We start from the raw sequence: 14,584 nt of genomic DNA, 5'->3' as shown, positions 1-14,584 counted from the left end.
CCCATTCTTTAGGTATTTTATTTTCACTTTGTTGATGGTTTCTTTTGCCATACAGATGCTTTTAGTTTGATATAGTCTCACATATTTTGTATTTTGTTATTTGTGCTTTGGGTGTGATTTCCATAAAATCATTATCAACTCCCATATCAAAGAGTTTTTTTCATAAGTTTTCTTCTAGGAGCTTCATGGTTTCAGGTTTTAAATTTAAGTCTTTCATCCATTTTGAGTTAATTTTGTGAGTGGTATAAGATATGGATCAGGATCAGGCTTCGTTTTTTTTTACATATAACTATTCAATTTTCCCAGCACCGTTAATTGAAGAGACTGTCTTTTCTCCATTGAGCGAGTATTATTGGCTCCCTTGTCAGATATTAGTTGGCCATCTGTATTTGGGTTTATTTCTGGGCTCTCAATTCTGCTTCATTGTTGTATATATCTGTTTATATGAAGGAGGCATTTTTAATAATTGATTATCTTATGTCCTTTGCTTAGGGTGTTCCAGTGATGGCAATAAGAAACAAAATGATATCAGAAGGACTAGACCCAGATCTTCTTGAGTAAGTAATTATTCTAATATCATATTATGCCAAGATGTTAAATTTATCAGTTATAATAAAAATATTCCAAGCTTTTTTTTTCCCACTATACAGTATTTTATGGTTGAGGAAACCACCTCATAGATAGTGTCTCTGCGAATGTTAGAAAAATGAAAAATCTCTCTTCTTCTACTAAAACCAGCCTTTGCACATTTTAGGAACAGTTTCAATAGATAATTGATGAATCTATATATCCAAAAGAGATGGAATTTGATGACAGTTTTGCTCCACAGCAGTAGCGGCCAACAAAAATTTTTTATGCTACCTTTTTCTTTTCCTTTTTATTCTATTCTTTCCTTCCTTTCTACCTCCTTTATTCCTTCCTTCCTTTCTTCCTTTCTTTCTCTACCAGATTTTTAAGACCTTAGTGTATAGAAAAGTTACCATGATCTAAGTTGAGCCAGATTGAGAAATAAATAGGATAAAGCCACTCTAGGTCCGCATTAATAATTGCTGTGAAACTAGATATCTGTTTGTGTGAATTTTATTAAAAAAAATGTTTTTGAGAAATGCTGACAAATTGTGGGTTAGAATTTTGACAATAATTTATTCCATCCAAGGAAACCTGGCTACATCGCTCATTCTGGATAAAATATATCTTAATGGATTATTCAGAGCTAGTCTGTTTTTCAAGTATCTAGATATTTGTAAAGTGTCCAGTTTGGGGTTTTAGTTCACCCTGATGTATTCAGTTATGTTATCCAGACATTCATACTCTACTAGCAATATACTTTGAAATTTTTCTTGGCGCTCAGCCCTTCAAGAAAATGTGTGCATTTTGGAGGTAAAACACAATAAAAGTCTTCTTCTCATATTTTATCTTTTAAAAACAATATTTAAGAATTTTTTAAAAGTCTGTAAGAACAGATTTCACACATGTATCTACATTTAGTATATATCCAAGTAGCAAACAGTTCAAATACAATGGCATATATTGGTAATTTGAACTCAGACATCTCCAAGATATTTGGCATTTGTTCTGGAAATTGTTTCTGACACACACTTTAGAAACAGATGGTTTGTGACATATATTTTAATGTGAATTGAGCATATGGGTCCAATCCATTTTGGTATTCATTGGAATATGTTATAAATATATTTAACATTGACCATGACCTCTTTTTTGCTTCTGGATACACAGTAGACCTTCTACAATAACAGAGCTAAAATGACCTTTAAAATTATTATTTTTCTCTCTAGAGAAAATGTAATGGAAAACTAACCATCCAGTTAGCATCAGCATATGTTGGATATCCAATCTCTTTACCCCCTACCGGCTTCATTTCATCCTCTTCCCAGTCTAAACCTACTTCATAATCTTTTACTTCAATCAGCTACCCACACCAAGAACTTGAAAGTCATCCTTCAGTCTATCCTATTCCCTGTCCCTATCAGTCACTATGATTTTTTTCATTTTTAATATCTCTCACAGCTGACCACAGGACTCCATGCCTATTGCTGTTCAGCTCAAGCCCTCATCATTTCTTACCTGAACTATTATTATAGCTCCCAATTGGTTTCCTTAATTCTCTTTCAGTCTGTCACTAAAGCCTTAGTGAATCTAAACTTTCTGTGACTTTCAACTGCCTTCCACACATAGTCTTACACCTTAGAATTGCAAATAGATGTTTTTATCATCAAGACCCAGACTCTGTTGCTTTATTTCTTGCCTCTCTTCCATACATTCCTATAGCAGATGACTGGCAGCTCTCTGAATGTTATTCTCCTATTCCCTTTTAGTGTCTTTGATTTTTTTTTCTCCTTGAAACTCCTTCCCCCACCTTATTGGCCTGGCTAATTTCATATTTGTCAAGACTCTATCTAGGTATCACCAAGGGAGGAAGTCCATGGATGACTACCAAGGGGAGAATCCCCAGCACCCCTAATACTTCCTTGATGTATCTCATTTAGCAAGTTTGAGGACCCATCATTGTCTGTAAATGTTGAGAAACATTCAGTTGCAAGGTGGTGCCAAGTGTTGGGATAGAATTCCAGTAACAGTTAACATTGTCTTACAGAAAAGCTTCTCCTCAACCACAGCCTGGAGCCTGAATTCTGATCCATTACCTCATAAGTACATGCCATGGGTCACAAGGGTTGGAGTGGGGGTGACTCACTATAACCTATCACCACTACTACTAGAAAACCAGCTTCAGCATTTAGCTAGATACGATAAGTGAAATCAAAGTGAAATCAACCGTCGTGTTAAAGAGGGATTCTGGCATTTGGGGAATTATGTTTACAGAAAATTTGGGAGCCTCACTTTGGGGAAAAAAGTCTGAGATGATGAAGGAGAAGAAAATGTATCATCTGAGGGAAGAGTATACTTTTATTTAGAATTTTAATACATATTAAGCCTCAGCCAAGAACTTTCAGTAAACATTGTCTTGTTTTTACTTTAAAGTATAAACATACACTTTTTAAAAATTAGCCTTAGGTGGTAAGACAAACTCATACAACTATTAGAGGAAATAGTTTAGATCTGTCTGCACTGAGCAAAAAGCAAAGCTGAGGGTAATATAGAAATAAAGACTGATCACAAATACATTATTATTTGATTGACTTGTTTGTATAAAAATTTGGAAACTAATTTTAAAATAGTTTACATAATAAGGGAGAAGAAAAGTTGGCTATTTTCCAAGAAAAAATGACTATCATTGAATTTTAGAAAGTCTGTGAAACTGAAGAAAAGTCCTGATAATTAGCAAATAAAATTTGTTTGCTAATAAATGATTATTTTTAAAACTCCAAGTTTTTGAGAATAACAATAGTGCTTATATAACCAAGAATTATTCCTGTTTAGCTTGTAAAAATTAGTTTCCAATGCTACTGAGATAAAGACATGTGAAAGAATACCTTTGTAATCATCATACTCTAAAGAGTTTAAGGGGAGACAAAATGGAAATCTTTAAGGTTAATTTGTTTTAGTTTTGAATTCAGAACTGTGCAACAGGTAAATTCCTTTAATCAATGCCTAATCTTATGGGGCAAGAGGGAAGTTTCTCCCTTATCCTATTCTTTTGTATACTTGTATGTCTCAGAACGATAGTTACTATTATTATCTAGCAATTACTACTTCTACTATTCTAGAATACATAGACTGCCCCCTGGACCTGCCCAGTAAGAGATGAAATTCATAATGGTTAAGGCACAGGCTAAGACAGACTTTAGAAATGGTTTGCATATTCAGATTCTGCTCTGCCACTTTCTAGCAGTATGACGCCAGACTAATTATTTAATTGCTCTCTGCATAAATTTACTCATCAGTAAAGCCAGAAGAATTCACCCTTCACAGAGTTGTTCAGACTTAGTAAGAGAATGATGTAAGCACTTAGCAGAGCTCTAGACAAGCAAGTCCAATAAATGTTAGTTGTGATTTACAAATGCTTTAATGAGGGATTATGTAGCAAGTTGTAAACAATTGGATTTACCAGGCTTTTGGATCACAGCTTATTTATAATAATTTAGTTGTCTATATACCATTTTATTTTCAACAAGATGTATTTAACATACACGGAGTGGTTATCCTTTTGAATTATTCTGTTTTCTCAAACTGAAAAATCTGTATTTTGAAATTTGCAGTAAGTAAAGAATAGACTTCTGAAAATGAAATTCAATTGGTCACACTCTTTAATATTAGTGGAGGAGTACAGTTTGTAGCATTTTTTGAGGTAAAATTAGTATATAACATTATATGTTGCAGGTATACAGCATTGTAATTTGACATCTGTATACACTACAAAATGATCACCACTGAAAGTCATTACCATCATCCATCACCACACTTTATTCACTCATTTCGCCCACTCCCACCCCACTTCCTCTCAGGTAACCACCAGTCTGTTCTCTGTATCAATGAGCTTATATTTTTATTTTGTTAATTCATTTGTTTGCTTTCTTTTAGATTCCACATGTGAGTAAAATCATTTGATATTTTTCTTCCTCTGACTTATTTCACTTAGCATAATACCTTTAAGGTCTATCCATCTGTTTTGTTGTAAATGGCAAGATTTCATTCTTTTTTATGGCCTAGCTGTATTCATTGTATTCATTGTATACAACCTCTTTAGTAGTCATCCATCCAATGATGCACATTTAGCTTGTTTCCATTTCTTGGTTATTGTGAATAATACTGCATGAAGGTGCAAATATCTTTGTAAATCAGCATTTTCGTATTTGGATAAACACACAAGTCAAATAGCTGGATCATGTAGTTCTATTTTTTGAGGAATACCCATACTTTTATCCACAGTGGCTATATGGATTTGCATTCCCATCAACAATATTTGAGGGTTACCTTTTCTCCACATCCTCACCAACACTTGTTATTTCTTGTCTTTTCAGTAATATCCATTAAATCCAATGGGAGGTGATATCTCATTGTGGTTTTGATTTGCATTTCTCTAATAATTCGTGATGTTCAAGATCTTTTCATGTGCCTGTTGGTCATCTGTATGTCTTCTTTGGGAAAATGTCTATCCAGATCCTTTGCCCATTTTTAAATCAAGTTGTTGTTATTTTGTTACTGAGTTTTCTGCGTTATTTATATATTTTAGATATTAATCCCTTAGATACGTGATTTGTAAAGTCTTCTAAGTTTGTTGCCTTCTCATTTTGATGATGGTTTCTTTTGCTGTGCAGGAGCTTTTTAGTTTTTGTTGTAATCCCATTTGTTTATTTTTACTTTTGTTTCCTTTGTTTTTGGAGTCAAATCCACAGAAATATCACCAAGGCCAATGTCAAGGAGCTTATTCCATGTTTCCTTCAAATAATTTTATGGTGTCAGGTCTTACATTCAAGTCTTTAACCCACTTTGAGTTAACTTTTTGTGTGTGGTATAACATAGTGGTCTAGTTTCATTCTTTTGCATGTGGTTGTCAAGGACAGAACATGAGACTCCTAACTCTAGGAAATGAACAAGGAGTAGGGGAAACAGGTGGGCGGGGGGATGGAGTTGACGGGCACTGAGGGGGGCACTTGATGGGATGAGCACTGGGTGTTATACTATATGTTGGCAAATTGAACTCCAATAAAAAAAATATACAAAAAAAATTTAAAAAATAAATAAAATACATGTTTATTGAAAAGACTTCTCTCTTCTCCATTGTATATTTTTTGACTCTTATAAGTTAATTGTCCATTTTGTGTGGGTTTAATTCTTTGTTATCAGTTCTGTTCCATTGATCTCTGTGTCTAATTTTATGCCAATAACATTCTGTTTTGATTATTATAGCTTTGTACTATAGTTTGAAATTAAAGCCTGATACCTTCAGCCTTGTTCTTTCTCAAGATTGCTTTGGCTATTAGGGTTTGGTTCCATATAAATTTTAGGATTATTTGTTCTAAAAGGCCATTGGGATTTTGATAGGGATTGAATTGAATCTGTAGATTGCTTTGGGTAGTATGGACATTTTAACAATATTAATTCTTTCAATCCATGAGCATGTGATATTTTTCCATCTTCTTCAGTTTCTTTCATTAGCATCTGACAGTTGTCAATATACAGATCTTCCACCTCCTTAAAGTTATTACTAGGTATTTTATTCTTTTTGATAAAATTATGAACGGAATTATTCTAATTTCTCTTTCTTTTCAAATTAATAAATTTTATATTGGTTACATGTTGAAATAATATTTTGGATTTATCAGGTTAAATAAAACATAGTAGTAAATTTTTTTATTGGAGTTCAATTTGCCAACATATAGCATATGTTGCATATAGCATATAGCAACACCCAGTGCTCATCCCATCAAGTGCCCACCTCAGTGCCTGTCACCCAGTCACCCCCACCCCCCGCCCACCTCCCCTTCCACCACCCCTAGTTCGTTTCCCAGAGTTAGGAGTCTCTCATGTTTTGTCTCCCTCTCTGATATATCCCACTCATTCTCTCCTTTCCCCTTTATTCCCTTTCACTATTTTTTATATTCCCCAAATGAATGACACCATATAATGATTGTCCTTCTCCAATCGGAATATGCTGTATTTCACTCAGCATAATACCCTCCAGTTCCATCCAGGTTGAAGCAAATGGTGGGTATTTGTCGTTTCTAATGGCTGAGTAATATTCCATTGTATATATAGACCACATCTTTATCCATTCATCTTTTGATGGACACCAAGGCTCCTTCCACAGTTTGGCTATTGTGGACATTGCTGCTATAAACATCGGGGTGCAGGTGTCCCGGCATTTCACTGCATCTGTATCTTTGGGCTAAGTCCCCAGCAGTGCAATTGCTGGGTTGTAGGGCAGATCTATTTTTAACTCTTTGAGGAACCTCCACACAGTTTTCCAGAGTGGCTGCACCAGTTCACATTCCCACCAACAGTGCAGGAGGGTTCCCCTTCCTCCACATCCTCTCCAACATTGTTTGTTGTTTCCTGTCTTGTTAATGTTCACCATTCTCACTGGTGTGAGGTGGTATCTCATTGTGGTTTTGAATTGTATTTCCCTGATGACAAGTGATGCAGAGCATTTTCTCATGTGCTTGTTGGCCATGGCTATGTCTTCCTCTGTGAGATTTCTGTTCATGACTTTTGCCCATTTCATGATTGGATTGTTTGTTTCTTGGGTGGTGAGTTTAAGAAGTTCTTTTTTGGATAATTTGTTATTATTATAGGAACACCACAGATTTCCATATGTTAATTTTGTATCCTGGTACTTTACTGAATTCATTTATTAGTTCTAACAGTTTTTTTGGTATGGTTGTTTGAGTTTTCTATGTATAGTGTCATGTCTTCTGCATATTGTGACAGTTTTACTTTCTTTTCAGTTTAATGCCTTTTATTTCTTTTTCTGACCTAATTTTTGTGGCTAGGACTTCCAATACTGCGTTGAATAAAAGTAGGGATAGTGGGTATCCTTGTCATATTCCTAATTTTAGAAGAAAAGCTTTCAGTTTTTCAGTATTGACTTATGTTAGCTGTGGGTTTGTTATATATGGCCTTTATTATATTGACATGTGTTCCCTCTATATCTACTTTGTTCATTATTTTTATCATAAGTGGTTGTTGAATTTTGTCACATGCTTTTTATGCATTTATTGAGATGATCATATGATTTTTGTACTTCAGTTTGGTAATGTGACCTATCACATTTATTTGTGGATGTTGCACCGTTCTTGCATCTCTAGAGTAAATCCCACTTGATTGTGGTATATGATCCTTTTAATGTATTATTGAATTCAGTTAGCTAATGTTTTGTTGAGGATTTTTGCATCTGTGTTCATCAGGGTATGTTAGCTTGTAAGGTATGTGTCTTTGTGTATGTGGTGTCTTGGTTTTGGTATTAGGGTAATGCTGGCCTCCTAAAATAAGTTTGAAACCATTCCCTCCTCTTCAATTTTTTTTGAAAGAGTTTTAGAAGGATAGGTATTAAATCTTTGGATGTTTGGTAGAATTCACCATGACTGAAGCTGTCTAGTTCTGGACTTTTGTTTATTGAGAAGTTTTGATTACTGATTCAGTCTTCTTACTAGTAATTGGTCTATTTAGACTTTCTATTTCTTCAGTCTTGGAAGATTGTATATTTCTGGGAATTCCTTTCTTCTAGGTTGTCCAATTTTTTGGTAATTGTTCATAGTACTCTATTATGATCTTTTGTATATTTATGATGTCAGTTGTAACTTCTCTTTCCTTTCTATTTTACTAGAGGCCTCTTACTGTTAGTCTAGCTAACATCTTGTCAATTTTATCTTTTCAGAGAACCAGCTCTTAATTTCATTGATCTTTTCTATTGTTTTTTTATTCTGTTAGTTCCATTCTGATCTTTTTTTTTAAGATTTTATTTATTTGAAAAAGAGAGAAAGTACAAACAGACGGAGCATCAGAGGGAAAGGGAGAAGTAGGCTCCCTGGGACCTTGACCTGAGCTAAAGGCAGATTCTTAACCAACTGAGCCATCCAGGCACCCCCCCCCCACACACTCTAATATTTCCTTTCTTCTGCTGACTTTTAGTTTCATTTTTTCTTCTTTTTCTAGCTCTTTTAGGTGCAAAGTTAGTTGGTTTGAGATTTTTTTTTTCCTTGTGGTAAACTTGTATTGCTATGATCTTCCCTCTTAGAACTGTATTTGCTGCATCCCATAGATTTTGGTATGTCATAGTTCCATTTTCTTTTGTCTCTGGATATTTTTAAATTTTTTCTTTGATTTCTTTAACGATTCAGTGGTTGTTCAGTAGCATGTTATTAATCTCCACATTTTTGTAGTTTTTCCAGTAATCTTAGTAATTGATTCTACTTTCATACCATTGTGAGTGGAGAAGATGCTTGATAAGATTTCAGTCTTCTTGAATTTATTGATTTGTTTTGTGCCCTAACATGTGATCTTTCCATGTGCACTTGAGAAGCATTGGTATTCTGCTACTTTTGGATGGAGTGTTCTGTATATCTATTAAGTCCATCTGATCTAATGTGTCATATAAAACTGATGTTTCCTTATAAATTTTGTTTGGATGATCTATCCATTGATGTAAGTAGATGTAGTATATTGATTTGGCTAATGAAAGCTTGTAATTGAATCAAGCTATCATGCAGTCTTTAAACTAAACCAGCTCAGTTGGCATTTGCCCTGAGGGTATTTATCCAAAAGACATTTATACCTCCTCCCAGACTATGGAATGACCACAGTTACGGTTGCCAGAAATAAAAGTAACCACCTCAGCCTACTTATCGTTTTCCGACAAGAGGGAGTTTACTAGTGGTAATCGAAAGGATTCTAGAAACCAAGAAAACTTTCTGTCCAGCTCCCTAAGGGAATTCCTTATCTGCCAGTGATCTTTTCTACGTCCTGCTACACAACAACATAATGGATTAAAGTTTGGGCTTTGGCTGGTTGAGAACAGGATAGACTGCAATTTTTCAACTGAATGATTCCAAAAATAGTTTTTCTGCTCTTTTTTAAAATCCTTGCTGAGCTGGAATCCCATTCAATGTAAGTGTCACTTCTCAACCACTGGCTGGCAGACTTGCTAGAAAGTACAGAGCAAGGAAAAAACAATGTCAAAATATTGTTATTGGTCCAGAGCTGGAGACCTTGATTACAAGAAAGAGAGAAATAATAGAAATACTAAAGATATGGTATTAAAAAACATTGTGATCTACCAATGACTAGTGAGCAAAAGATAAGGGAGCAGCGGGGAAGTAAAGGACCCCAAGATAAACAGCAAAAGCCAATCTTTACTGGGAAAGCTGGCTGTCTATTTTTTTTTTTTTTTTGTAGTAATAGGCATTACATTTTCTCCCTATGTACCACAACAAAGGACAGGATATATGTGTATTGATGGGCATTCAGATGGGAAAAGACCAAAGTATGTGTAGTCTGAATAAATGTAATGCTGAAGTAAGTCTCCCCGGCTACTATAATATCAAAGTCTGAATTGTCATTTTTATAACCACCTCAGAGGTCTTTATATTGTCAGTACAATCTTGGTTTAGGAATTTAGTGTTTTGCTTTTTCTTTAAGACCACCTGTTTCCATTGCATAGAGCTATGACTGAACACTACTAATTGACAACAGGATCATGTGACATTATAGGTTTATGTGTGCTATAGTTGATATTGAAAAGTAATTTGAATGATAGCTACTATAATCTCTCCCCATAACCTACTCAGCAATATTTTTACTAACAATGTTCTTGGCACTTAATCTGCTTTAAATTTAATGGCTTTTAAGTTTAAAGAAAATAAAAAAATACCTTTAAACTATTTATCTACATCAATAAATGTTTTTCCAAAGTATGTTTATATGTTTTGTGTCCTTAAAGTAACTGTGATTTTAAACACGAATATAAATATCTCTTTAATAAAACAAATTAAACCAATGGAACTTGTATGAGTTTAAAGTTTTTGCTTTTATTAAGACTTTTATGGATAATCTTGGTGCCACAAATTATATGTTTATTAAAATGTAGCTACCAAGGTAGCGTTTTTTATTGTATAGCCCCTAAAGATTGAGATTTTTAAAAAAACATACATGATACATCATGAATACACGAACTTTGTATGTGTTTCTGCATTTTGCTGATGAACTCTTTTTTAGTGATTCACTATATATTTGAGACACTGAGAAACTGTTATAAAGTCCTCATCTTCCCATTTTAATAGTGAATCTTGAGTTTTGAAAAACTAAACTTCAGGCCAGTACTTTAAGGTAGCAACCTTTTCGAACATATCTTTAAAACTTCTTTGCATGAGGGCACCTGGGTAACTCAGTTGCTTAAGCATCTGCCTTCAGCTCAGGTCATAATCCTGGGGCCCTGGGATTGAACCTGCATCTGGTTTCTACCTCTCCCTCTGATTCTCCCTGCTGCTTGTGCTCACGTACTGTCTCTCAAATGAATAAATTTTTAAAATTTTTTTTAAAAAACTTCTTTGCGTGAAAAACAACTTAAAAGATTCATATAAACAGGATCAAGTAAGAGCAATTCTGATCATAGCACAAAAAGCCAAAATTTTGTTTCCCTCATGAATATGAATATCCAGTGTGGAAATGATACTGTTGTAAGCTTTATTATTACTATTAACTTTCCTATTAAGCTTTTCATAAAGTATTTATAAAATACTTTCATATACATTACCTCATTTGATTCTCATAGTATCTTGAAGTTTTTCTCTTTTTTATATCTGGGTGGATGCTTTTTCTTTTATCCTAGCAATTCCAAGTCAAAGTAGCCTAAAATTTATTTTTAAATGAACGAAGACAAACAATAACAAGTATTCACAGAGATACAAAGAAAATGGAATCTCTGTGCACTATTGGTCGGAATGTAAAATAATACAGCTACTATGGAAAACAATATTGCAGTTCCTCAAGAAATTAAGCATGCTATTACCATATGGCTAAGGAATTCCACTTCTGGGTATATACCCAAAAGAAGTGAAAGCAGGGACTCAGACATGTATTTGTATACCATATTCATGGTAGCCCAAAGGTGGAAGCAGCCCACATGCCCACCCATAGGTGAATGGATAAACAAAATGTAATGAGTGCAAACAAAGGCTTATTATTCATCCTTTAAAAAGGAAGGAAACTCTCATACCTACTGCTCCTACCAAATGGCTTAATGTCATCGAATTTAAATGCAACATCCTTATGTTCTAGCTCCCAAATGACTTATTATAGTTCCCAAATGCAGCATGAATTCCCTTTCCCCCCCTTTATTCAAAATACTCTCATCCCCACTTATTCCCACCTTTTCTGTTTCTGGGAAACTCCTACTCATATCTGAATGCCCTTCACAGATTCCACTTCTCTGGAATCTTCTCTAACTCAACCTTGTAGAGTAAATTGCTTTTTCTTTTCACATAAGCATAGTTACTACAACTATATTCCTGTATATCACACTGTATAATAATAATTTGCATTTATGTCTCCCTCTAAAATATCTCCCTTAAATATCAGCTTCTCAGGGCAGGAACTACTTGTTATTCATTTCTCTATCTTCAGCACCTAACAGAATCCCTGGCAAAATTGTGGGTATGTGATGATGATATGATAGAAGATAGAATTTATTTAATATACTTACTATGTGCCAGATACTGATATACTTTACTAATAGCTCATTTTAATCATTAACAATCCAATCAGTTGGTTGGATCCAGAGTGGTTACATAGCTTCCCCAAAGTTGCTCAAATGTGTAGCAAGACTAGGAGTTGAATCCAAGCAGTCTGGCTCCAGTATCTGTGTTCTTAGCTACTATGCTATACAGCTGTGTGATGATCACATGTATTAAAAAATGGCTATACATATAAATTATGTAATTTCAGCTCCTTCTAGGCTTAAGAGGCTTTTGCCTTTAAGTAGCATTTATTTTAGAGACATCATATACATTGTTTTTGTTTGAGTTGCCATAGATATAATTTTGATGTAGTATTCAAATAATTCACTCTGATAATTTTTTCCTTTTTAATAAAGTAGAAACAGTAAGAAATCACCTATGGCAAAGAGAAATTTACTTGAAAAATGTGTCCAGTATTCATGCCCACTACTTCTAGAGTTCTTGCTTCTATGGAGAGCAGTGAAGACTGTGGTCTTGTGTTAGTATTTTAGACAGATGGAATATCAGTCAAAACTTAGAAAGTCAAAAACCAGCTTTAAAGTTTTAGTATTGAGTGCATGTGTCTTCCTTAATAGTCATTATCAATCTGGAAGCAGAACAAATGGATTTATGTTTGACCCATTGTTGGAAAGCAGTGTCAGCATTTGTTTTGTAGCATGACAGAATTTTTAAAAACTCAGCCATAATTTCTAATAACTGAATTTAAATGATACATTTAAATTTAATGTACATTTTTTGAGTAATAGTAATTACATTTGTGGCAAAGAAGACTCTTATTGATTGGTTTCCTAATTCTTTAATAAGAGTCAAGGAACCTGAGGGACAAATAAATCTGGTAGGTTTTGATTATTAAGGCTGGCTACATCATTCTTCCTTTCTCTCTTAATTTCCCCAGTATACTTTACTCACTTAATATACTTTCTTAGTAAGAGTGAATAGAGGCTGAATGATAGTATTACCATAGCGATTAGAATGACTTACTAACAAATAGTATGGAGACTGTCTTAAAATTTAATTTGGTTTATTATAATATATCTCTGCGGGGATCCCTGGGTAGCTCAGCGGTTTAGCGCCTGCGTTTGGCCCAGGGCACGATCCGGAGTCCCAGGATCGAGTTCCATGTCTGGCTTCCGGCGTGGAGCCTGCTTCTCCCTCTGCCTGTGTCTCTGCCTCTCTTTCTCTCCCTCTCTCTCTCTCTCTCTCTCTCTATCATGAACAAATAAATAAATAAATCTTTAAAAAATTAAAAAAAAATAATATATCCTTGCAAAGTTGGAGTTTAACCATTCCCATGTCTCTTTGTTGTGCCTAAGGAATCTTTGAGACATATTTTTTACCAACTCATACTTTTTACATTCATTCTATGAAGATAAAATATAAGTGAAAGCCCTCCACAAATATTAAGAACTTCTTTTACCAGGCCCTCTTCCCCCTGCAAAATTTCCATATGGCTTGGGTTTCTTCATAGCTATTCTTTTACTCTCTTCCATTTTTAAATTTCTGCAGCTCTCCTGGAACATGAAGATTTTCCTTTCTTTCCATTTCTAGTTTTCCTTTCTCTGTACCTTCGGTACACTTGGAGGCTGCAGAGATGTAGCACTGGGCATGCCAGCCTCTCTACATCGCATCTGTGTCTGTAGTTGGGTCTCCATGGTAATAAGCAGAAAGTGCTGAAGTAGCACACTCTGTAGGGACTGGCAAAAGAAAGCAGTGCTGTGGCCCATACAGGAACAGCCCTTAATCCCCGCAGTGCTGGGGAAGCCAAAGAGGAGAGCACGCTGTGGAGGAGAGCAGGAGACTCTCAGTTAAGGATGAAGACGTGGCAGATTTATTAGCAGCAATATTATAGGATGAACCTAATTTACATATAGTAAATTTTTTTTTCAACTGGAAAAATTTTTCATTGTTCCCTTCTCTTTTAGGAGGCCAGATGCTCCAGTGCCTGATGGTGAAGGTGAAAAAAATACAGAAGAAAGTTCAGACAGTGAATCTTCTTTTAGTGACTAAGCTTAATTTTGATAACAGTAACATATACATGTGTAGGTATACATATACATTCTATAAGAAAGAGAACCTGAACTTGAACTCTTAATCATAAAACATCAAATGGCCATATATCCACCACCAAACTTCTTCTATGTTAAAAATAAATAAAGCATTTATAACCTGGCAGTATGTCTTGTTACCAAAATACGGAGCTATTACCAAAAAATAGAATAACCTAAATAGAGTGCCTTTAGTGCTACAAATACCAAGGTGTGGATATTTTAGGGATGTGGTGAGCATTGAAAATGAAGGCAATGTAATTTTGGCAATCAAAGATAGACTCAATGCAAAAAAAAGTGAATTTGGCTAAGTGAATTATTCAATTTTTGTGACTATTTTAGCATGGAAAGTATTATGTGCATTTGTAGTATGAGTGTTGTTAAGTT

The 14,584-nt window shown here is 34.6% G+C and overlaps 1 protein-coding gene across 4 annotated transcripts in view; it reads left to right on the top strand.

Moving 5' to 3' along the window:
* Positions 1-14,324, top strand: part of WASHC3 (WASH complex subunit 3) — a 44,744-nt gene extending 30,420 nt beyond the window's left edge. For all 4 annotated transcript variants that reach the window (XM_025439391.3, XM_025439395.3, XM_025439394.3 and 1 more), the window contains 2 exons: positions 493-557; positions 14,075-14,324. In XM_025439391.3, the coding sequence (XP_025295176.1) occupies positions 493-557; positions 14,075-14,159 (150 nt within the window). In that variant the 3' untranslated portion in view covers positions 14,160-14,324. The remainder of the gene's footprint in view (positions 1-492; positions 558-14,074) is intronic.
* The last annotated feature ends 260 nt before the right edge of the window (positions 14,325-14,584 follow it).

The sequence above is a fragment of the Canis lupus genome, chromosome 15, assembly GCF_003254725.2.
Source record: "Canis lupus dingo isolate Sandy chromosome 15, ASM325472v2, whole genome shotgun sequence".
Taxonomy (NCBI): Eukaryota; Metazoa; Chordata; class Mammalia; order Carnivora; family Canidae; genus Canis; species Canis lupus.
The sequence above is the reverse complement of the archived record's forward strand: the minus strand, read 5'-3'. Positions and strand labels throughout refer to the sequence as shown.